At 41.5% G+C, this 23,558-nt stretch overlaps 1 protein-coding gene across 1 annotated transcript in view; it reads left to right on the top strand.

The window, feature by feature from the left end:
- The window catches only part of LOC102800992 (death-associated protein kinase 1-like), an 84,726-nt gene extending 78,908 nt beyond the window's left edge, over positions 1-5,818 (top strand). Inside the window, exon 12 of the mRNA XM_085494507.1 lies at positions 4,439-5,818. Within this exon, the coding sequence (XP_085350633.1) occupies positions 4,439-5,698 (1,260 nt within the window). The 3' untranslated portion in view covers positions 5,699-5,818. The remainder of the gene's footprint in view (positions 1-4,438) is intronic.
- The last annotated feature ends 17,740 nt before the right edge of the window (positions 5,819-23,558 follow it).

Below are 23,558 nucleotides of genomic sequence, written 5' to 3' on the forward strand. Positions count from 1 at the left end.
AAACGAAATGAAATCTCAAGACAAATGTCGAAATTACAGTTAAGGAAGAGCAAGTGACAAGTGACCCGGAACTGAGCGGATGATGCTGGGGGGTGTGCGAATGTACGTCTGGTAGGCGTCGCTGCGCCACCTGCCCAGTGCCTTGATCAACCAGTCCGGGAGATTTGCGTCGGCAGCTGTCGTGGCTGCACCACTGCGGAAACTGTGAGTAGTGTAACGGTTAACATCTGGTACAGATGCGCGAGTGAGAAGGTCTCGAATGTGGTTGCTAACAGCTTGCCGCGTGAGGAAATTACTGTTGGCGAACTGGAATGCGGGTAGGTGAGCGACGGAACTATGTAGTGCTTTGTACGCCTGGTATGCCTGCACGGCGCAGACCGATGACTGTGAGGGTGCGATGATGATGTTACATCCCCGGCGGAATGGGTCTGTCTTAGACGCCTTGAGCGCAATGACGAGGTCTGTGTTGCACGTGATGTCTGCCGTCAGTAAAGTGCGTTGTGGATCGAAGGTCATTGACGTGGGTGCGACAAATTCGCTGACTCTCAAGAAGCCGAAGAACGCCAGTGTAAAGGCAGACCACAACATAGCTTTGTCATGGTCGCAAATAGTGGGATGGTTTGCGACGGTGTTCTTAAGCATTCGCATTAGTGCAATGGTGATTGGGAGTTTTACACGATTTGGCACGCCGTGATGTCTTTTAATGCCTTGCATAGTGAAGTGAAGCAGGAGGTCGTCGCGTATTGATGAGGTGAAGCCAGCTTCGATGTGTGCACGGATGATAGCTGCGAGGTAAACTTTTAGCGTGCCATAGGTAAGTGACGATGTTGCGAGATGTGTCATAAACAGAATCGTTGAGCGTTGCGTTAGTGGATAAGGATTCATTCCATACATGCGACAGAAGAGAAGATAGCGAGTTTGTCCCGCATGATATGTCCGTCGTGTACCTGGTGCAATGCTCAGGTTGATGTAGTGGCAGGCTTGTTGTGTGAGGTTGACGGGACTACGTCGCACATCGGAGCCGTTAAGAGGGTGCACAGGTCCGGAGTTTTGGTTGGGACCCTGTCTGCCTGAGGTGCCAGTCGTTGAAACCGCAATATCTGTTGGCGAGAGAGAGAGTCAGCGATATCGTTATTAAACCCTGAGATATGTGAGATCATGACGTGAAAGTTATTAGATGCTGCAGTGAAGAACAGCAGTCGGACAAGTTGCATGATCCGTGGACATGATGAGGAGCCTTTTTTCCATATTTGGACAACTGATATGTTATCGCAGTGAAACCGTATTCGAAGACCATACCACAAGTGGCCCCAAATTAAGGAAGATAGTAGAATTGGTAGAAGTTCCTTCCAGGCAATAGAGTATAAAGGGTCATTTGTAATGAATGTAGGCCAGGTGTTTGCGAACCAATGACCCTTGTAGAATGCCCCGTAGCCAAGTGTTGCTGAGGCGTCTGTAAACAGTTCGAATTCTGGGGACGGTATCCAGTTTGGGTTGAGGAGGGATGCTGTGCCGTTCCAAGATGGCAAGAAGTCACACCACCATTGAACGTCGTGCCAGAATTCGTCAGTGAGTGTTATGACTTGAGAAAGACTGGTGGCTGTCATGCTGATATCAATCATGCGCCTCAGGAAGATGCGGCCGGCTGGTATGCACTTACATGCGAAACTGAGGCATCCAATGAGGGAGAGCAATTCACGTTTCGAGCATGTATGGCGAGTCAACCAGCTTGGCAGCTTGACAAGTAGATCCGCAAGCTTGTCCTTAGGTAGTCTAATAACCATGTTGACAGTGTCAAGCTCCACCCCTAGAAAGGTGATGACAGAGCAGGGACCCTCAACCTTTTCTGTAGCAATGGGTACCCCCAAGTGGTGACAACTTTGCAGCATAACATCCATATTGTGCTGGCAGGCGTTAGTGTTTGCCGGTCCAACTGTCAGGAAATCGTCTAGGTAGTGTAGAAAATCCGTATTCCTTGCGCGATGACTAACGATCCAGTGAATGGCATCAGCAATGCGGTTGAAGAGGTATGGTGCTGAGCGAAGCCCAAATGGCAGCACACGGTCGAAGAAATAGCATCCTTCCCAAAAAAACCCGAGCAGGTGCCAGTCTTCCTTCCGAACTGGGCATAAGCGAAATGCGTGTTTAACATCGATTTTTGCGAGTAAGGAGCCATGGCCATGCTTGTGAATGAAGGCTACAGCATCATCGATGCGTGAGTAGACCAATGAATGATCTTCTTTTGAGATATTGTCATTGACGCTGTCAAGTGTAGGTTGGGAGAGATCCATGATAATGCGAAAACCCCCACTTTTCTTAGGCCGTAGGCCAAGAGAATTACAAACAAAGTTTTTGAGGGGAGGACGCTTAAATGGTCCGATAGTGTGACCAAGTTTGAGTTCTTTTTGGATTGATTCTGTGATGATAGAGGGGTTGATGCGAGCGGACTTGGCGTTGCGTGTAGATCTTGGGTAGTGCTTGCCGCGAAATCCAAGGTTAGCCCCATGAGAAATGTCAAATAAAATGGCTGCTACGAATGATTTGTCCGGGTGATCGTGCAGTTCTTGCGCAAAGGAATCGAGCTTAAGAGGTGTGCTTGGGTGCATATTTTCGACCACGTGAGCTGGCATGATCATTGGCGTGAAAGGGTCGTGGTGTGTAGCCACGAAAAAGCTGGTTTTTCGTCTCGGTATCGCGGTGGCTAATGGCAGTGTGGCCTGCAGAGTGGCAAGACGAACAAATGTGGAGACGATTATACCGGCATGGAGTTTCGCAGCGATCTTGATTGAAATTACGGCACACTGTATTGTTATAATTGTCAGCAGATTCGTTCACCCATGTATAAGGATTCCTGCTTCGTTGGCATTCCTGTTTGGTATGACCTTTCTGATGACAGTCAGGACATGTTGGAATGAGCAGATGGAGTTTTTGTTGACAGAATTTGTAGTCAAGTTGGTTGTTAGGCAAACTCCAGTTCCGTAGGCCAGGGTAACGTGAGTAATCTAGACGGAATTCTTTGTCATAGGTGACCCATGCTTCTGGCTTGAACTCAAGAGCTCGGCTGGCGATGTGACGCTGGTAATTGAATAAATGTACAGCCTCATGGGGAAAATAATGTGCCCTATAGGCAGCAAATGTTGACCAACATTCCAGCCAGTTTGCTAAATCGCGAATTTCATTCTTTTTTGCATGTTTTGAGAGAACAGCGACTGAGGGATCATCAGAGTCCAAAGCCACTCGGGTGTTTGAGATCTGGGTGGCATTTGGTTTTCTTGAGTCAGGGTGTAAATCGGACAAATCAACAAACTTACCCCGGTTTTCTAGTTGATTGAGTATTTGCTGGTCGACGTATGGTAAAAACAAGTCTGCAGGTGGGATGATAGGAGGAACTGCAATGCTGGCATTGTTCATCATCGGCATCGCCTGTGTCGCAGTGTTGATACCGGAAGCGGAAGTGAGAATGCCCTCACCGGCGAAACGTTGTATGGGAGCGGCCATGTTGGTTGCGTTGAAATGACCCCCGGTAGCAAAACTTTGTTGACTAGGATTAGCGTGAGCTAGCGATGCTTGGCTTGTAGTAGCTGGAAGTTGTTGAAACATCGAATTGTCTTGATGAGCGGTATTATTGTGTACGATCGCATTATGTTGACTAGCTATTGGCAAGGTAATCGGAAGGCTGTTATTTGTGAGAGAGTCAGTTGGCGTCGAACTTGATGGCGTTGTTTGGCTTGGGTCGCGTGATGACACGAGGCTTGCCGACAGTTGTGGAGCAGCCGGCGGTTGCGAAATATTATTCGGCTGCGTTTGACAGTTTCCTTGCTGTTGTAGGCTACGAACGAGATCTGCGAGTTCGCTTCTGCTAACTGTGATGACATCGCTGGGGAAGTTCGTGGACTGTAGTACAGTGGGATCTCCATTGTGTGCTGACGATTCTTGCGGAGGTGAGTCAGTTACGTCTATAGTCGCAACATTTTGGAAGCGAGCTGGAGTACGACGATTTCGTTGAGACTTGCGACCGCCACGGCTGGTGTTAGATCTTCCGCGTCCTCGAGGCATGTTGGAACTGGATGTTGTGAAGAAAAACTGGTATTTGTGACAAAATGAATGGCTGAAATGCTTTAGCAAGGAATTCTGCTGAGACGATGTGTATCGTACGGTGCGGCAAAATGAACTGATGCTTGAAGAGGATGCGAGCACGGATAAGCAAATGAACAGTCTGGTGTTAATTAATGTAAATCCGACTGAAGGACGAAATGTGAGCAAATATTGCATGAAGTACAATGTGGCATGGGAGGTGTCAAAATATGAAAGGGGGATGTCAGCTTGGTCAATGCATGTCATAATTGAGCATTAACACAGATTATAAATTATATTCATAATCATACTATTATCCAATTTATTGTGATGTCATTGTGTTATTTTTATATGTTTGTTTCAGATTCTGTATGTCAGAATGTCTGATATAGAAGATGTGATAATACTTGTTCCTCAGTGGTTTTGTGATAGAATAATTGGACCACTCATGGCTACTGACTTGTTTGTCCAGTACTCAGAGAAGTTGAAGACGCAGACGATATACACATTTGAAGACATCAAAGAAGTGCTTGTGAAGGCAGCAGATATGGGCATGCTGATACCCCTGCTAGGCCACTTTGAGATAATTGTTCTATTGGACGCAAAGGATTATGGTGGTGGCCATAGAGGGAAGTTTATTATTCCAAATTTACTTTCACTATATATGCCAGAAGATCAGTGGAGGAAAGAAGTCCGAATATGTCTTTACTTTGGTAGAAGGTTCCTGTGCAAGGCAGCAGCTGATATATTTTCCCCCAATTTCTTTCCTCAGTTGCAAGCGCGTCTCCATGATCTCTATACAAAAGTAAACCGTGCACCAAGTGGTATATGGAAAAATGGTATCAAAGTGAGTGATATCGTTGAAGCACTTGTCTTTCTTTCTGATAATCAACGTGATGTCAATGTCGCTGTTCGTTGTGAGCAAAGAAAAAAGCTTGAAGAGTGTTATTCATTGATGGAAAAGATGACCGTTACACTGCGCCAGGTTCTACATGCGACAAGCCCTGGGGCAGATGTGGAGTTCCATGTCCTTAGTGCCTACTCTTTGCGACATCATCATGACCTCAATAAAGTTGGATCCTACTCCATAGAGAAAGTACTTCAGGCAGAGAAGATGAAAACCACATTGTATGATGAAAACATTGGCATAGAAGAGGAGGTTACAGATTTACTGATTCCAGGATTTGACTTGACAGTTCTGAAAGAATATGGTATCAAGTCCGATGTAAAGTGGATGACACACAAAACAAGACAAGAAGTGGTGATTTTATTAGAAAAGGAAAGAGAAGACCTTAAAGACCACCGACTGTTGTCTCGGTATATGGGGATATCTCGTGCTGAACATGAAGCGATAGCTGAACGTGCTTCCACTGCAGAAAAGATTACTGATCTACTTCTTGACAAGTGGTCTGAAAACTGGGTAACAACTGTCAGAAAAGATGGAGAGTCCGCGAAGTCAACAGTAGGGGAGGTGTATCATGAAAGCAGCATCGAAAATCTGTTGGAAATCAACAAGAAGTACCTAGAAAACTACTTTGTGACACGTGCGATTGAAGATATGCTTAAATACCCAGATGGAAAACCTGAACAAGCTGCAGTAAAAGATGAAGAAGAGGATGAATGAGAATAGCTAACCTTGACAAAATTGATTTCATTATCAATTGCATAGTCATGCAATTCACAGTAACAGTACAATCTTGATATTTGAATCAATAACGCAAATTCACTGACAATATTTTCACAAGACAAAGTTTGATTGCAAAACAATCAGTGTTGAGTTGTCTTATTATTAGAATAAGTCAGTTTAATTTCGAGGGTTTAACTTGATTCCCTATGTTTATCTTTTTAACTGAATGAAGGCAAATTGAATTTCAGCGAATGCATATTTGTGAATTGATAGTCATCTGTCATCCCATATAAGGACGATTAGTATAGTATGTCAATTTCTGTGTATATATTCGACCATTGATAGGAAAGTATGAATGTTGCAGCAGTGTTTTGCAGTTAGAAAAATGTTGATCTGTTCCTTGAGTATTTTTTTTATCATTATCGACCATTTCAGTGGCATAGTCTATGCTGATGATGTGAAATTTTAGCATTATAGAGCAGTTCTAAATGTATTTCAAAGGATTGACCAGCAAGCAAAGCACACTGTAATTGTTGCACTGCAATCCCTGGATAATGCTGTATGGGTACCAAATCTACATAACAATGACGTTCCCAGTATAGGATAGTTTTAACTATGCTAGTTCTCTTTATTTGATTTTTCAGTTAATTTTAAGGCATTCTTGAGATACACTTCTCTGGTATCCACTGATGATATAGTAACATTACTCATTCACATTCGTTTTTTTGTGTGTTGTGTACTCAAATTTCTACTCCAAGTAAAACTATAATTGGAATTTTAGTTTATAATAAGGATTTAGTTTATGTCCAACATTGTTTATCAAATTAATCATTTCTGGGCTCTAATTAATGAACATTATATTAAAGCATACCTTTTTACTTGTGTGTGATATTAGTTAAAATTTAGTTGCATCTTAGTTGAAACATTTTGATTTGAATTAATTTTTACTGTTTAAGTATATATAAATGTTATGCTATACAAGAATCTCTATTCTATATTATTCACATAGTCTTACTGTTAACCCTATTGTTACCTTGTAATGAATTAACAAAACAATAAATATCATTTAATATGTATTATAATATCACCAGCAATAGCGGCATATTGAACACGAAAGTTCTTTTATTGGTTTTCAAAAATGGAATTAAATTTATACTAACTTTATGACAATGATGTGAACAACAGTTCCAATTCAACTTTGTAGTTTAAAATAAATACAATGTTTATCAATAAATATAAGTGGTAAAGGGCAATATTGTGTTATTATTGAATGTAATGTAATGTAACTGTATGTTTTATTTCATTGTCATCTTCTACTATGATGGATAATGTGGCAAAATGTTGAATTAATCAACTAAAATCCAACTAATCTCTCAGACTTTCCACAAATTTCTGCATATTGTGAGTTTATTAAAAAAAATAAGCTGTGGAAGCTGTGGGTATATAAACTTTAAAACAGTTTAAGAGTAGGGCATGTGTTTTCCTTGTCTTTTTTACCCTCGTGTTGTTTTCCCCTTTGTGTGTAGTATTTTTCACAACAAAGAAATTAAAACCCGGCGCCACTACGTAACCAATTGTTGGTTTCGCGGCGACACCTTTTACAACTGTATTTCGTTTTTCCCTCATGCATGTCATTTACAATGTATTTAGCAATGTATAAATGTAATGACAGCACCAGGGCTTGCTGTCGTTTTCCTATTAGTTTCCTCGTGTTTCGAGTCGACTGTGCAGTGGTTATATTCAGAATTTACCAGCATAGAACCTGCATCCGAGATACTTTGTCGTAGCTGCGTGCGGGGATCAGGGTTTTTGCGTGAAGGTGTGTGTTTTTCACTGGAGTTCTGAGGCCTGAGATTTTCTTTCAGAGCCATCAAAATCGCTGAGACTGACCGCGTCACAGCAAGGTAACATGTCCAGTAAACAAATCGGTTAGTGAGTGCGTGTTTGGCATGAGTGGAAAGTCCTCACACTCGGCTACTGGTACTTCATGTACCAGGACGTCAAGTAAGAGGTCAGATGGCAGAGGTACCGATATTTTTCTCGGTGTCCCCCTGCTGATCGAAGGGCATCCTCACAGTTTGTTTTTTTTAGGCAGTGGTTTACCCAATTTTACCGGCTGCAGTGAGGCTGTGCCACTGCAGGCTTTCTGGGTAGATCAGACGCAGTTGGAACAAGCTGTCTCCTCTGCGGCCCCCGGTGGGCAAGAAGGAAGAAATACGAAAGCATGTTTGCATTCAAACACGTCTCTTCAGGGGAACCCCCGTTCTCAGCCGCAGCTCTCCCACTAATTTTGGGTGAGGCCAAGGCTCAGGCTAATTGCACCAGGCCTCCTCTGGAGCATCAGGCACTGAATGCCAACGGGGTGCTGGCAGCCAAGCCTCCGATCTCGGAGCAGGGCTTTCAGGGCACGCTCCCTCTCACATATTTAAAGTGAAAGGAAACGCAGTTTGCTCGTCTCGGATACAGCCGGTACTCTGGGTGTTCCCTCAGAGTCTACCATTTGTAATGACTCGGTGAGCCATGCTTTTGGGGTGATACGGAGTATCATCGATTCCAGTGATACGATGTAAATATCCCCACCCTTGATTCTAAGGTGACCACCTAAGGTTGCTTCAACGTTTATGGGATCACAGGCGTTGGGATCCAAAGCAACGCCGTCGGCACGTCTCTCCCTGTTCGTCTGAGTGGGGAGCAAAGCACGCAAACGATGTTGATGGGCAGACGTTGGTCAGTCACGGAGGACATAACGCTTAAGGCCCCTGGGTGGAGAAGACATGAGGCAACACTTCCCACTGAATCAAACGCTACCCGGTCGGTGTGGTTTCGGGATCAGACCCCATAGCATGGGATGAGACAAAAATGCCCCCAACCGGATCCAAAGGCTCTTTTCCCGGACCCCGGTACCACAAATTTCCGTTTGGCAAACCGGGCATTCCATGGGCTTCCTTGCCAACCAGAGACAATTCATCCAACCCTGAGGGCAGAGTTGCTTCAGCGCATTATTATGCGCACCCAGGTTTCTGCACATCTACATGCGACACCCCCTAGTGTCACCAGGCTCTCTTGGCCGGGGCCACTACTGTACCCTGAGACGAGGCCTTAGATGCACATGTTTTCACCAACAAGCATCCCCACCTCAGTGACGCAGACTGGACATCTTCCACCCTCTTTGTTCAAGGAATGGTAGGTACAGTCTTGGAGCTTCGGAGTGCAATGAACCAGAGTGTTCAGATCGAATCCGCTCGCCAGTTGACCCTGCCAAGGGCAAGTGGAGGGCACTCAAAGCACAGAAAACACAACGCCCTAGGCCGTCGTCCGCTAGCCAGAGTCAGCCAGGAGGCAAGCGCTCATACCCTTCCATGCGAGGGAAGAGTAGGCAAGGCGGAAGCAATCAGACAGGAAGTAGCAGTTTGCTACCCAAATGTGTTCGTAGTACCAAATCTACAAGTGGCGGGTGTCCAGTTCTGGACCTAGGCAGACTGAATCAGTACGTGCTCCTCGATCTGTTCCACATGGAGTCACCATTCAGGGTTCTTCTCTCCATTCACCGTTTTGACTGGCGAGCCCCACTAGACTTTTAAGCAGGGCCTACCTGCACATACCGATGCACCCAGCGAGTTGCCATCTCCTTCGAATCGTCCAGCTGGGCCAAGTGTTCAAATTTTGAGTGCCCCCATTCGGGTTAGGCACAGCACCCTACGTGTTCACCAGGGTGATGAAACAGGTAGTGCTGTTGCTTCACCAGATGTCGGTATACCTCAATCCGTACCCAGACTACTGGTTACCAATAACCGGGGCAAGGGGTTAATAGCCAAACGCGTCAGGCTAACACAGGATTTACTTCACCAGTTGGGCTTGTTAGTAAATCGACAAGTCCCACCTGGACCCAATACACAGTTGATGTCCTTGGGCATGTAGTTTTGACACAGAGGTAAGCTTGGCTTAGCTATTTCAAGCGTGTTGCTTAGCGCTAAGCAGCCTAGCTGAATGCCTAGTCAGCGTTCCCTCAGCATTCCTCCGATAACTAATACGAATCATCAGAATGATGACCTCGGGTCGAAGGGTCGTTCCCCAGGTAGCACTATGCAGTCACCCCAGTATAGCGCTTGTTATAACGCCGAGCTCTCCTATGGGAACTACATGTAAATAGGCGGGTTTCGACCTCGGACCAAGTGAAGGAAGCCCTGCCCTGGTGGTCGAACTGAGAGCACTTAGCACTACCACACTTTCTACCCATAGTTCGAGACCACAGTATTCTGCTCTGCACAGGCAACGCAGCGGTGGTCTCCTTCACGAAGGAGGGGGGACGCATTCCTCATCGTTGTCAGTCCTAGCGGAGCAAATCCTTTGGTGCCTGGAATACAATGTGGAGCTAACCGCATGCCCCCTTCAAGGGGTGAGGAACAATCTCGCGACGCCCTTTCAGGGCGGCTCTGTCTCCAGAACACAGAGTGGCTGATACCCCAGTGGGTGGCCTCCAGGCTGTTTCGACTGTGAGACGGTCCAAGGTTAGACTGGTTTGCCGCACCCCGGAACACCAAGCTCCCATCGTACATAACGCTTTGCTACCCCGCGAACCCACTTAGTTGTGTATGCCTTTCCTCCCTTCCCACTAGTTCACCGGGCACAGGAGAAACCTTTGACAGGTGCACACCTGCATATTATCATTGGTCGCACCAAATTGGCCAAGCAAGGCCTAGTTTCCACTTCTGTCGGAGACGATAGTCGAAACACCAGCAGTGCTTCCAAACTTACCGGACATATCATCCCAACCAGATGGCACACTACCAACGAGCCCAGTCGGTATCACTTACACGCATAGAGGCTCTCAGTAGACCCACACATATGAAAGCCTTATCTGAGCAGGCTGCCAACATCCTGGCCAGGGCGAACAGGGATTCCACCAATGCGGCCTACATTTCTAGGCTGCGAGCATACACTGTTAGTGTAGCAAAAGGGAGATTGATCGATACCATCCCTCTATTGGCCAGGTAGCAGGCTCCTTCGTCCACCTGTTTGACAAAGTGGGTTTGTCCTACGCAGCGATCGTTGGCTACAGGTCGGCCTTGTCCCCCACCATTCAAATGTATGGGAACAAGACTAGCCGATTGTCCAGGTAGGCGTCGGCCAGAGCTGGGGGCATTGTCCTTCTCGGATGATGTACCGCCGTTATGAACAATCAACTTGTGTGAAAGACACGAATCGCCTAGAACCAAATCCCAGGACACGATCCTCACCCGATCGTCTTTCCCCGGGTGTCAAATTTTGTCTGCCCGGAGGGTCAGGAGGAATTGCTTCTCTGCCTGGTTTGAGCACAGAGTTGCCACCAAACCGGTGGATTTGGGACCGGGTGCCAGGCACATATCTTTGTGTTATGGCCCAGGCAGGCAGGATAACCAGGTGCTTTACTGCGACTGTATTAGAGGTCTATAATACTTTAACTTCTTCGACACAGAGCTTGTAGAGACACCAAGTACGAGCGCATGAGGTCTGTGTGATTGCTAACTTGCTAGTGCTAGCATCAGGCGCCCCCATTGAGCACACATGGAGGGCAGACTTCTGGAGAACGCAGAACATCTTTATCAACTACCACTTAAGAGACACCGAATCCATTGAAAAGGGTCTCTCTAGGTTGGGTCCCATTGTAGCGGGTCACTCTTGGTTTGCTGACCCAGCCCGAACGACCGCAAGGGTCCCTGCACATAGGCAATGAGTCAGTCTCGACATTTTATGCAGACAGATTTCTCTACCATCAGCACTCCCCTGGGAGCTCCCAGGTCCCGCATTGCGGCCTATGCCCTCATGCAGAACTGTTTCGGTCTTTACTTCGAAAGCTTACTACCCCCCAGAATTGGGTTGGGGTCTAGCTTTCTCTGGCACACTGAACCCTGTCACCGTAGCAGCATTTTGGCTTCTTGCTACCAGGAACATCACAGGCAAGGTAAGACACCAACCTTTTTTGGGTCTTAACTAGGGTGTTGAGTGATTATTGTAGAGTGTTTCATCCCAGACTGGGAAAAGACTTTTCATCACTTTTCTGTTTGCTCGGAAAACCCGCCACCTATTGGCGTCTGACTCTGCCTACAGTTCAAAATAGTAATTTTGACTGATCGGAGTCTATGGTGGGTAATTGAACGTAGTGAATTTAGGCGAGGGTTCTCTGAGGGTTCACATAGTTCATACCCACCATAGACTCCGGGTCCCCCAATCACCCCACTCTTTCCGTAGAGTTGGTGTAAGTCCTCGATGCGCAGAGAAAGGAACCAGAGTGATTGTACAGCCGTCTATGGCGCTGCCATATGGCCTCGGTCATGTGGTTTGTGACGTAAGGGAAAGAGAATCTTGGGGTCATGGGGCTTCCCCTGACCTAGATTCTATCTCTCTGTCACCGGTATAATCGCTGATTAATGCCTACAGTTCAAAATAGTCATTTTGACTGACCGGAGTCTATGGTGGGTATGAACTATGTGAATAGGCGGGTTCGGAGAACCCTCGCCTAATTTAAATTGCATTAAATTGGATAGATATATACTTATATAAGTGCAGCACAGTGCAGGGTAGATTAAAATTACCACAATTATAACAGCAATATTTAGTTGTGAATTAAACCACCATTACTAGTATATCCAAAATATGTAATTCCGTGACCTCAAAGATATGAAAATATTATTGGCACATTTATACATATGAACGACATGTTAATATATTTATAAAATAGAAATATTTCATAGCTTTGTTTTCATCAGCTTCTATGACGTCATAGGTCAATGGAGCTATGATTATACACAAGTATAATATTTATTTCTCAATAAATATCCAACTGTTTGCCGCCATATTTATCGTTTTATGATACTGTGAAATACTTTGGAAACTGGAATTAATTTTCGCTGAAAAGGCTTTTTGGGCGTTTTGTATACAATTTATTTTCACTGATTTTTGATGAGTTGAATGTGAAATATAGGAAAAAAGAATATTTGCTGGAGTTTATTTTCACGGAATCATCCCTTCAGCGAAAATAGCGAAAATAAATTCCAAGTGAAAATAAAGTATTCTACAGTATACTAAATAACAGAAGAGATCAACTAAACAAACTTACACTAAGTGTAGAACAACTTTTTCATTGCTAATATCAGTGATGTATTCGAAATTTGCATAATCAGACTCGCTCTAGATCTAGCATGACTGTCTGTGTCGCATAAGTTTCAAGGACACGCTCGCGACAACCCTCCGCTTCAATATGACGAGCACAAAGAGAACTTAACGGGGACTGTGTCATTTTCAATGACTTGTTCATTGCTAATATCAGTGACGTATTCGAAATTTGCATAATCAGACTCGCTCTAGATCTAACATGACTGTCTGGCACCTTCATTTAAGTTACAAAATTAACGAATACCTGCGGAATTTATTATTGCATATATTAGCAGCTGAGAGAAACAATTAACTACCTGTCTGAGTACTCACTAATAAACGATGCTGAAAGCTTCTTTATACGAAGTTACGTGAATTATTTATTCAGTCAACATTGTTTAGACATTGAATCATCCATGAGTATTTTGGGATGGATGTTATCCTTATTAACGGTTATTTTATACATGTTTTGACCCGAATGCCATTATAAAAAGCCATATTTGGTCATAATTTGTATATTTATCGGATGCTGATGCTAGAAATAATTCTAATTTCAAGCTGTATAGATTATAGATTACAATAATATTATGTTATTACGAGAATATTGCAATGTGGGCATGAATACAGTACAACGGCAGTATCGAATGATGTGGACTGTACGACCGTGTACTGTACTGATCCATACTTTAAGATATTTTCTAATAGCACTATTATTGTACATTACGTGTACTACTAGTATTTACGCTCCAAATGTATGCTCAAAACTGTAAAAAACAGTGAAATTTATGAAAGCGAAATTTTGAAATGAAATCATTTTCAGATACTAGTAGTTGACAGTAGGATACAATGTACACTGGCGAGCGTGAAGTTATTGAACCCGATTAACCTCATACTGGAATGTTAATATGTTTACATTGTTCAAATATTAACTCTATATACAAACACTTGACAATACTTAATGGTTTATTATCAGGAGTCTGTACAATGACATTGATGCTATTCAACATGGTACGCATGCGTCAAGATTCTCAATGCATTTAGCGTGATTATATATATCTAAACCTAAGGTAACTAGACAAATTGATAAATACCATGATGCATTCAGTAAATTGAAAACAAGACATTTATGCAGGTATGCAGCCAGCATGATGTCACTGGCAATACTAAAAGATCGAAAGAGAAATTAAACAATAAACGAGGGCATGTGCTTTTAGAGCTCAGTCTGCAAAAACCTGTACTATCCGGAGAGATGATTTTAAGGTGATAGGAAACAAACATATATTATGATTTACAGTAACTTACAGCCAACACCTGATTGATGATGGATCTATTATAGAACAACAACAATAAGCTGTAACGAATCCAGAATAATTGCATGACAAGTGACAATGTAGATATTACTAAATCATGTGATAATTGTTTACTTTACAATAGCTATTCTTTTCAGAGAAATGATTTTTTTTAACTTTACACAATTTTGAAATCAAATTTGCTTTTCATCATAATATGAACTGAAATATATTTTTACTATTTCTGACCAATTAAGTTGCATATCATTTGTAGCGTGCTTGTGCTAGACGGCGTCCTACCGTGACAACACATTCCCATGGTAACACGATGGGAGTATTGAACCCGAACTACATACGAACGGAATGTTAATATGTTTACACTGGTCCAATATTAACTCAATAAACAAACACTTGACAACACATAATATCTTGGCTGTATGGCTGTGTACGTAATACGTACTACACATTGAAATGTGTATTGCAGGTGAATTAACAAGTGTATATACAAATTACTATAGAAGCAAAAAATATCACCATGGCAACGCAATGTTAATTGTCGTGAAATGTTTTCAAGTCTACAGATTCATCAGAACGAGTCAGATTAAAAGATCCAAATATATTGTGTGTGTAGTTATTGACAGTTAATATGGTTAATGGTTCAAATAAATCAGAATGTGAGATACTGTCTCACGTCTGCTTATAAAGCCTAATGAATGAACGAGGAGATCGATTTGACAGTACTGCAATAACTACGATGCCTACAGACGACGCATTTCTGTAGTGTTGTAGATATATTATACAGACGATATTACCTCAACGCTGATTGGTCAACGTGATGTAAATATAACACAAGAGTTTCATAATTACATGCAGGTTATGACTTTTTGACCCCATGTAATCCATTTACCTGCTACACTGACAAGTGTAAACACAGTATATTTGTTTATTGGTAACACTCGAAATAATACTTCAACAGAGAAGCGACGAAGGACAATACGAAGGATAAATTGCGTCTTGGTCACGTGGTAGTACGCTGTCCAATAGCAGTGTAGTATTTTGAGATTGCTGAATCGATGTTTATCATGTGATGTTGAAAATACGTTGATATTACAGACTGTAGATGACAAATGTAATAAATAAAGAAGCTCATATTGAATAGATGTCCCAGGGTAACTAGAACTGCATACCGTGTGTAACAATGTCATCGCATGAATAACACATTTTTATATAAAAAAAACTTCATAATATATTCGTGAATATTTGGACGATTTAAATTGTGGTTATTGTGTGAAACTTTTTTCTAGAGGGCACACAGTCAAAACATTGATCAAACTAAAAATGTATATTCACTGAATCCTATTTTAATATGACCGTTGTGTTAATACATTTCAGCCAAGTCAAATAGTAACTGTGTTACGTATAGTCTCAATAAGTTGTTACATAAGTAGTGACCAAACGTTACGTTTGGTCACTGAGTAAAGAAAACGTTTTTTCTCACAAACTCAAATCTAGTTTAGTTGATAAGGGTCTTGACAGCTTTATTTCCGACCCTAATTATGACGTTTTTAATTTTGTTGATAATCTGAGTAATATATTTACGAGGACAGCTGATTTGTGTGGAATGGAACGACGGGCACCCGAAAACGTATCACAGTATCCTAGTCAGCCATCTTGGTTTGACAACGAGTGTAAAGCTTTGAAGTATGGGAAGTATAAATTGTTGAGAAATTTCCGAGTTGATAATAGCATTGATTCGCTTAATTTGTATAAAGCCGTGAAAAGAAATTTCAAACTTGTGTGTAGAGAGAAAAAACGTGCCTTTTTCTGTGAAAAAAGGATTGAATTGGAATTGGGATTGAAAGATTCAAAAAAGTTCTGGAGCATTTTGCGACGTTTATCGTCCATACCTGTTAATATTAACTCTATCCAACCTGATGAGTGGTTTGATTATTTTAGTAAATTATTTAATCCCTGTGATTCACCAGGATAGGATGATTTCCCTCCTTCTGACGAGTTTTTAAATTTAATTAACAGTGTTGATATTTCTTTTGGAGTAGAGTCGGAAGCAAACTGCGAGTTTTTAAATAGTCCGATATTGGGTGAAGAAATTATAGTAGCGGTTCGCAAGTTAAAATATGGCAAATCACCCGGACCGGATAGATTATTAGGGGATTTTTTTAAATCGAATATAGATTATCTTTTGCCGTACTTAATTGTGCTATTTAACAGGTTATTTGATTTAAGTATTTTTCCTCAGCAGTGGTCAAGGACTATCATTGTACCACTTCACAAAAACGGTTCACTAAACAGACCCGACAATTACAGGGGAATATCTCTACTAAGTATATTTAGCAAGATATTCACGTCTATTCTAAACCGACGTCTCGGGTTCTGGTCGGAGGCCTTCGGAAAGATTGACGAATCACAGGCTGGTTTTTGTGGTGGTTATTCAACTGTTGATAGTATCTTCATTTTACAGTGCGTTATTCAAAAATATCTGTTTAAAAAACGTGGAAAATTTTACTGTGCATTTGTCGATTTTGCCAAAGCTTTCGACACGGTTGAACGACAACGATTGTGGTATATTCTTCTGAGGGTGGTGTTACAGGTAAAATGTTCACAATGCTTTATGCTATGTACAAAGATGTCAAGTCGTGCGTTCACACGTCTATTACTAGTTGTACTGAGTATTTTAACTGCCCAATCGGTATGCGTCAGGGTTGTATGCTTAGCCCCTTCTTGTTTTCCTCTTTTATAAATGAATTGGCACACGAGTTACATTCTGGGGTTCAGAGGGGCATACAACTTTCACCTGATTTGGTTGAAATTATGTGCTTACTTTTTGCAGATGATGTTGCTTTGTTTGATGACACTGTCATTGGCTTACAGCGACACTTTAACACATTGAGTTCCTATTGTATTAAGTGGAAACTAATTGTAAATTTATCTAAAACTAAAGTGATTGTATTCAAAGCTGGGGGTCAACTTTCAAAAAATGTGAAATGGACTTACGGTGGGGAACAAATCAAAGTGGTGCCATATTATAAATTTTTAGGTGTTATTTTGCAAACCGAATTTCTTGGTCTGAAGGAACAAAAATATTATCACAACAGGCAAAGAAGGCATTTTTCAATATTACCAGGGTTACAAAAAATACAGGTATGCTATCCTGTGATGTATTTTTTTTAAATGTTTGACACTATGGTGTTACCAATATTAACTTATGGTTCCGAGGTATGGGGCTTTGAAAATCATTTATGTTTGGAACGTGTACAATCTCTAGCCTGTCGTTATTTTTTGGGTATCTCCTGCAATGCTCCAAATGTTGCAGTATTGGGTGAGTGTGGCAGATTTCCTATTTATTTTCACACAGCATTAAAATGCATTAGGTATTGGACACAATTATTAAAAATGCCAGTAACCCGTTACCCAAAGAAATGCTACCTTATGTTATATAATATTGAAAAATCCAATCTTAGATCCAGGTTAACCTGGGTTAGTCATGTTAAAAATATTATTTTTATGTAATTTAGATGATGTTTGGTAATCACAAACTGTCAATAACGTAAATGTGTTTTTACGCATTTTTAAGAAAAAAATGAAACAAGTTTTATATACTGATTGGTTCAGCCAGGTATGTACTTTAGAGAAACTGACATTTTTTAGGGAATTTAAATTTTCATTGGAACCTGAAAAGTATTTATTTTGTGTGAAAGTGCATTCTCATGTTCAAATGTTGGCTCGACTCCGCTGTTCATGCCACTATCTTCGTATTGAGACAGATAGAAAAAATAATGTAGATAGGAGTGAACGCATTTGCTTGCTTTGTAACAGTAACAACATTGAAAATGAATACAATTTTTTACTTATTTGTTCTTTTTTTGTTAATTTAAGAATAAAGTATATTCCTGCTAACTTTTTTAATCCCCCAACAGTTAGTAAATATAACAAATTAATGGGTACAAAAAATACAGATCTTCTTCAAAGACTGGGAGCCTTTACTTTTCACGCAATGAAATTGCGAAAAGAGCTACAAGTATTGTCAATTGTTTAAAAATTGTAATTTTATTTTCAAATATAAATAATGTATGTAGATATTATGGGCCGATGGCCTTCTATTATAAATAAAGACCATATATATAATTCTAAATATACATGTACCTTGGAACTGCCTAAAAGTGGTCACTATAGGCAGGTGGTCTTTATACACAGGTAGCTCATGCATTATGCCTTGGAAATGCAAAAAAGTGGTCACTATAGGCAGGTGGTCTTTATACACAGGTAACTCATGCATTATACCTTGGAACTGCTTACAAGTGGTCGCTATATGCAGGTGGTCTTTATACACAGGTAGCTCATGCATTATGCCTTGGAAATGCAAAAAAGTGGTCACTATAGGCAGGTAGTCTTTATACACAGGTAACTCATGCATTATACCTTGGAACTGCTTAAAAGTGGTCACTATAGGCAGTTGGTCTTCATACACAGATAGGTCACGCATTATGCCTTGGAACTGCTTAAAAGTGGTCACTATATGCAGGTGGTCTTTATACACAGGTAGCTCATGCATGATACTAGTAACTTGAAACTGCCTAAAAAGTGGTCACTATAGGCAGTTGGTCTTCATACACAGATAGCTCATGCATTATGCCTTGGAACTGCTTAAAAGTGGTCACTATAAGCAGGTGGTCTTTATACACAGGTAGCTCAGGCATTATGCCTTGGAAATGCAAAAAAGTCATCAATATAGGTAGTTGGTCTTTATACACAGGTGACTCATGCATTATACCTTGGAACTGCTTAAAAGTGGTCACTATATGCAGGTGGTCTTTATACACAGGTAGCTCATGCATTATGCCTTGGAAATGCAAAAAAATCATCAATATAGGTAGGTGGTCTTTATACACAGTTAACTCATGCATTGTACCTTGCAACTGCCTAAAAGTGGTCACTATAGGCTGGTGGTCTTTATACACATGTAGCTCATGAATTATACATGCACCTTGGAACTGCCTAAAAGTGGTCACTATAGGCAGGTGGTCTTTATACACAGGTAACTCATGCATTATACCTTGGAACTGCTTACAAGTGGTCGCTATATGCAGGTGGTCTTTATACACAGGTAGCTCATGCATTATGCCTTGGAAATGCAAAAAAGTGGTCACTATAGGCAGGTAGTCTTTATACACAGGTAACTCATGCATTATACCTTGGAACTGCTTAAAAGTGGTCACTATAGGCAGTTGGTCTTCATACACAGATAGGTCACGCATTATGCCTTGGAACTGCTTAAAAGTGGTCACTATATGCAGGTGGTCTTTATACACAGGTAGCTCATGCATGATACTAGTAACTTGAAACTGCCTAAAAGTGGTCACTATAGGCAGTTGGTCTTCATACACAGATAGCTCATGCATTATGCCTTGGAACTGCTTAAAAGTGGTCACTATACGCAGGTGGTCTTTATACAAAGGTAGCTCATGCATTATGCCTTGGAAATGCAAAAAAGTCATCAATATAGGTAGGTGGTCTTTATACACAGGTGACTCATGCATTATACCTTGGAACTGCTTAAAAGTGGTCACTATATGCAGGTGGTCTTTATACACAGGTAGCTCATGCATTATGCCTTGGAAATGCAAAAAAAAATCATCAATATAGGTAGGTGGTCTTTATACACAGTTAACTCATGCATTGTACCTTGCAACTGCCTAAAAGTGGTCACTATAGGCTGGTGGTCTTTATACACATGTAGCTCATGCATTATACATGCACCTTGGAACTGCCTAAAAGTGGTCACTATAGGCAGGTGGTCTTTATACACAGGTAACTCATGCATTATACCTTGGAACTGCTTACAAGTGGTCGCTATATGCAGGTGGTCTTTATACACAGGTAGCTCATGCATTATGCCTTGGAAATGCAAAAAAAGTGGTCACTATAGGCAGGTAGTCTTTATACACAGGTAACTCATGCATTGTACCTTGGAACTGCTTAAAAGTGGTCACTATAGGCAGGTGGTCTTTATACACAGTTAACTCATGCATTGTACCTTGCAACTGCCTAAAAGTGGTCACTATAGGCTGGTGGTCTTTATACACATGTAGCTCATGAATTATACATGCACCTTGGAACTGCCTAAAAGTGGTCACTATAGGCAGGTGGTCTTTATACACAGGTAACTCATACATTATACCTTGGAACTGCTTACAAGTGGTCGCTATATGCAGGTGGTCTTTATACACAGGTAGCTCATGCATTATGCCTTGGAAATGCAAAAAAGTGGTCACTATAGGCAGGTAGTCTTTATACACAGGTAACTCATGCATTATACCTTGGAACTGCTTAAAAGTGGTCACTATAGGCAGTTGGTCTTCATACACAGATAGGTCACGCATTATGCCTTGGAACTGCTTAAAAGTGGTCACTATATGCAGGTGGTCTTTATACACAGGTAGCTCATGCATGATACTAGTAACTTGAAACTGCCTAAAAGTGGTCACTATAGGCAGTTGGTCTTCATACACAGATAGCTCATGCATTATGCCTTGGAACTGCTTAAAAGTGGTCACTATACGCAGGTGGTCTTTATACACAGGTAGCTCATGCATTATGCCTTGGAAATGCAAAAAAGTCATCAATATAGGTAGGTGGTCTTTATACACAGGTGACTCATGCATTATACCTTGGAACTGCTTAAAAGTGGTCACTATATGCAGGTGGTCTTTATACACAGGTAGCTCATGCATTATGCCTTGGAAATGCAAAAAAAATCATCAATATAGGTAGGTGGTCTTTATACACAGTTAACTCATGCATTGTACCTTGCAACTGCCTAAAAGTGGTCACTATAGGCTGGTGGTCTTTATACACATGTAGCTCATGCATTATACATGCACCTTGGAACTGCCTAAAAGTGGTCACTATAGGCAGGTGGTCTTTATACACAGGTAACTCATGCATTATACCTTGGAACTGCTTACAAGTGGTCGCTATATGCAGGTGGTTTTTATACACAGGTAGCTCATGCATTATGCCTTGGAAATGCAAAAAAGTGGTCACTATAGGCAGGTAGTCTTTATACACAGGTAACTCATGCATTGTACCTTGGAACTGCTTAAAAGTGGTCACTATAGGCAGGTGGTCTTTATACACAGTTAACTCATGCATTGTACCTTGCAACTGCCTAAAAGTGGTCACTATAGGCTGGCGGTCTTTATACACATGAAGCTCATGCATTACACATGCACCTTGGAACTGCCTAAAAGTGGTCACTATAGGCAGGTGGTCTTTATACACAGGTAACTCATGCATTATACCTTGGAGCTGCCTAAAAGTGGTCACTATAGGCTGGTGGTCTTTATACACATGTAGCTCATGCATTATACATGCACCTTGGAACTGCCAAAAAGTGGTCACTATAGGCAGGTGGTCTTTGTATACATGTTACTCATGCATTATACCTTGGAACTGCCTTAAAATGGTCACTATAGGCAGGTGGTCTTTATACACAGGTAGCTGATGCATTATACCTTGGAACTGCCTAAAAGTGGTCACTATAGGCAGGTGGTCTTTATACACAGGTAACTCATGCATTATACCTTGGAACTGCTTAAAAGTGGTCACTATAGGCAGTTGGTCTTCATACACAGATAGGTCACGCATTATGCCTTGGAACTGCTTAAAAGTGGTCACTATATGCAGGTGGTCTTTATACACAGGTAGCTCATGCATGATACTAGTAACTTGAAACTGCCTGAAAGTGGTCACTATAGGCAGTTGGTCTTCATACACAGATAGCTCATGCATTATGCCTTGGAACTGCTTAAAAGTGGTCACTATACGCAGGTGGTCTTTATACACAGGTAGCTCATGCATTATGCCTTGGAAATGCAAAAAAGTCATCAATATAGGTAGGTGGTCTTTATACACAGGTGACTCATGCATTATACCTTGCAACTGCCTAAAAGTGGTCACTATAGGCTGGCGGTCTTTATACTCATGTAGCTCATGCATTATACATGCACCTTGGAACTGCCTAAAAGTGGTCACTATAGGCAGGTGGTCTTTATACACAGGTAACTCATGCATTATACCTTGGAACTGCCTAAAAGTGGTCACTATAGGCTGGTGGTCTTTATACACATGTAGCTCATGCATTATACATGCACCTTGGAACTGCCTAAAAGTGGTCACTATAGGCAGGTGGTCTTTGTATACAGGTTACTCATGCATTATACCTTGGAACTGCCTTAAAATGGTCACTATAGGCAGGTGGTCTTTATACACAGGTAGCTGATGCATTATACCTTGGAACTGCCTAAAAGTGGTCACTATAGGCAGGTGGTCTTTATACACAGGTAACTCATGCATTATACCTTGGAACTGCTTAAAAGTGGTCACTATAGGCAGTTGGTCTTCATACACAGATAGGTCACGCATTATGCCTTGGAACTGCTTAAAAGTGGTCACTATATGCAGGTGGTCTTTATACACAGGTAACTCATGCATTATACCTTGGAACATCTTAAAAGTGGTCACTATAGGTAGGTGGTCTTTATACACAGGTAACTCATGCATTATACCTTGGAACTGCTTAAAAGTGGTCAATATAGGCAGTTGGTCTTCATACACGTATAGGTCACGCATTATACCTTGGAACTGCTTAAAAGTGGTCACTATAGGTTGGTGGTCTTTATACACAGGTAACTCATGCATTATACCTTGGAACATCTTAAAAGTGGTCACTATAGGTAGGTGGTCTTTATACACAGGTAACTCATGCATTATACCTTGAAACTGCCTAAAAGTGGTCACTATAGGCAGATAGTCTTTCATAAACAGGTAACTCATGCATTATACCTTGGAACATCTTAAAAGTGATCACTATAGGCAGGTGGTCTTTATACACAGGTGACTCATGCATTATACCTTCACTGATTCACTGTGAAATATAGGGGGGAAATGTTTCACTGGATTTTTTTTAATGATTAATTGTTTCAGCAAAATTAGCGAATAAAATTGTGAAAATAAGTAGGCTTTAACCATAACCACAAAAGGTCAAACATCCTGGCTTTTTTAATATAATGACCTCCATTTTTGCTGATTTAAACTTATTTGAAAATGTTTTTAGAAATTCTCATATATAATAAATCTCCCCCTCCCATAAGTACCAGGATGTGTGACCTTTAGGGGTCATGTATAACAAAGGTGGATAATAGAAAGGGTTTACAATGATTGTACATTCAGAAAGTTTCTGTTGAAATCACATGAGAACTCTCATATATTTCTGAATTCTATGCACTTGGCTATAGAACTATTAGTGACCAACTGTGGGTTGATTGTTGAGCCCAAAACACTTAGTACACATTCTAAACATTCCTAAAAACTTAAAAAGAGAACCTGAGATGAATCATTTCATTCACTTGTTTTGTTGT

Source organism: Saccoglossus kowalevskii, chromosome 20, assembly GCF_978046115.1.
Source record: "Saccoglossus kowalevskii chromosome 20, keSacKowa6.1, whole genome shotgun sequence".
NCBI lineage: Eukaryota > Metazoa > Hemichordata > Enteropneusta > Harrimaniidae > Saccoglossus > Saccoglossus kowalevskii.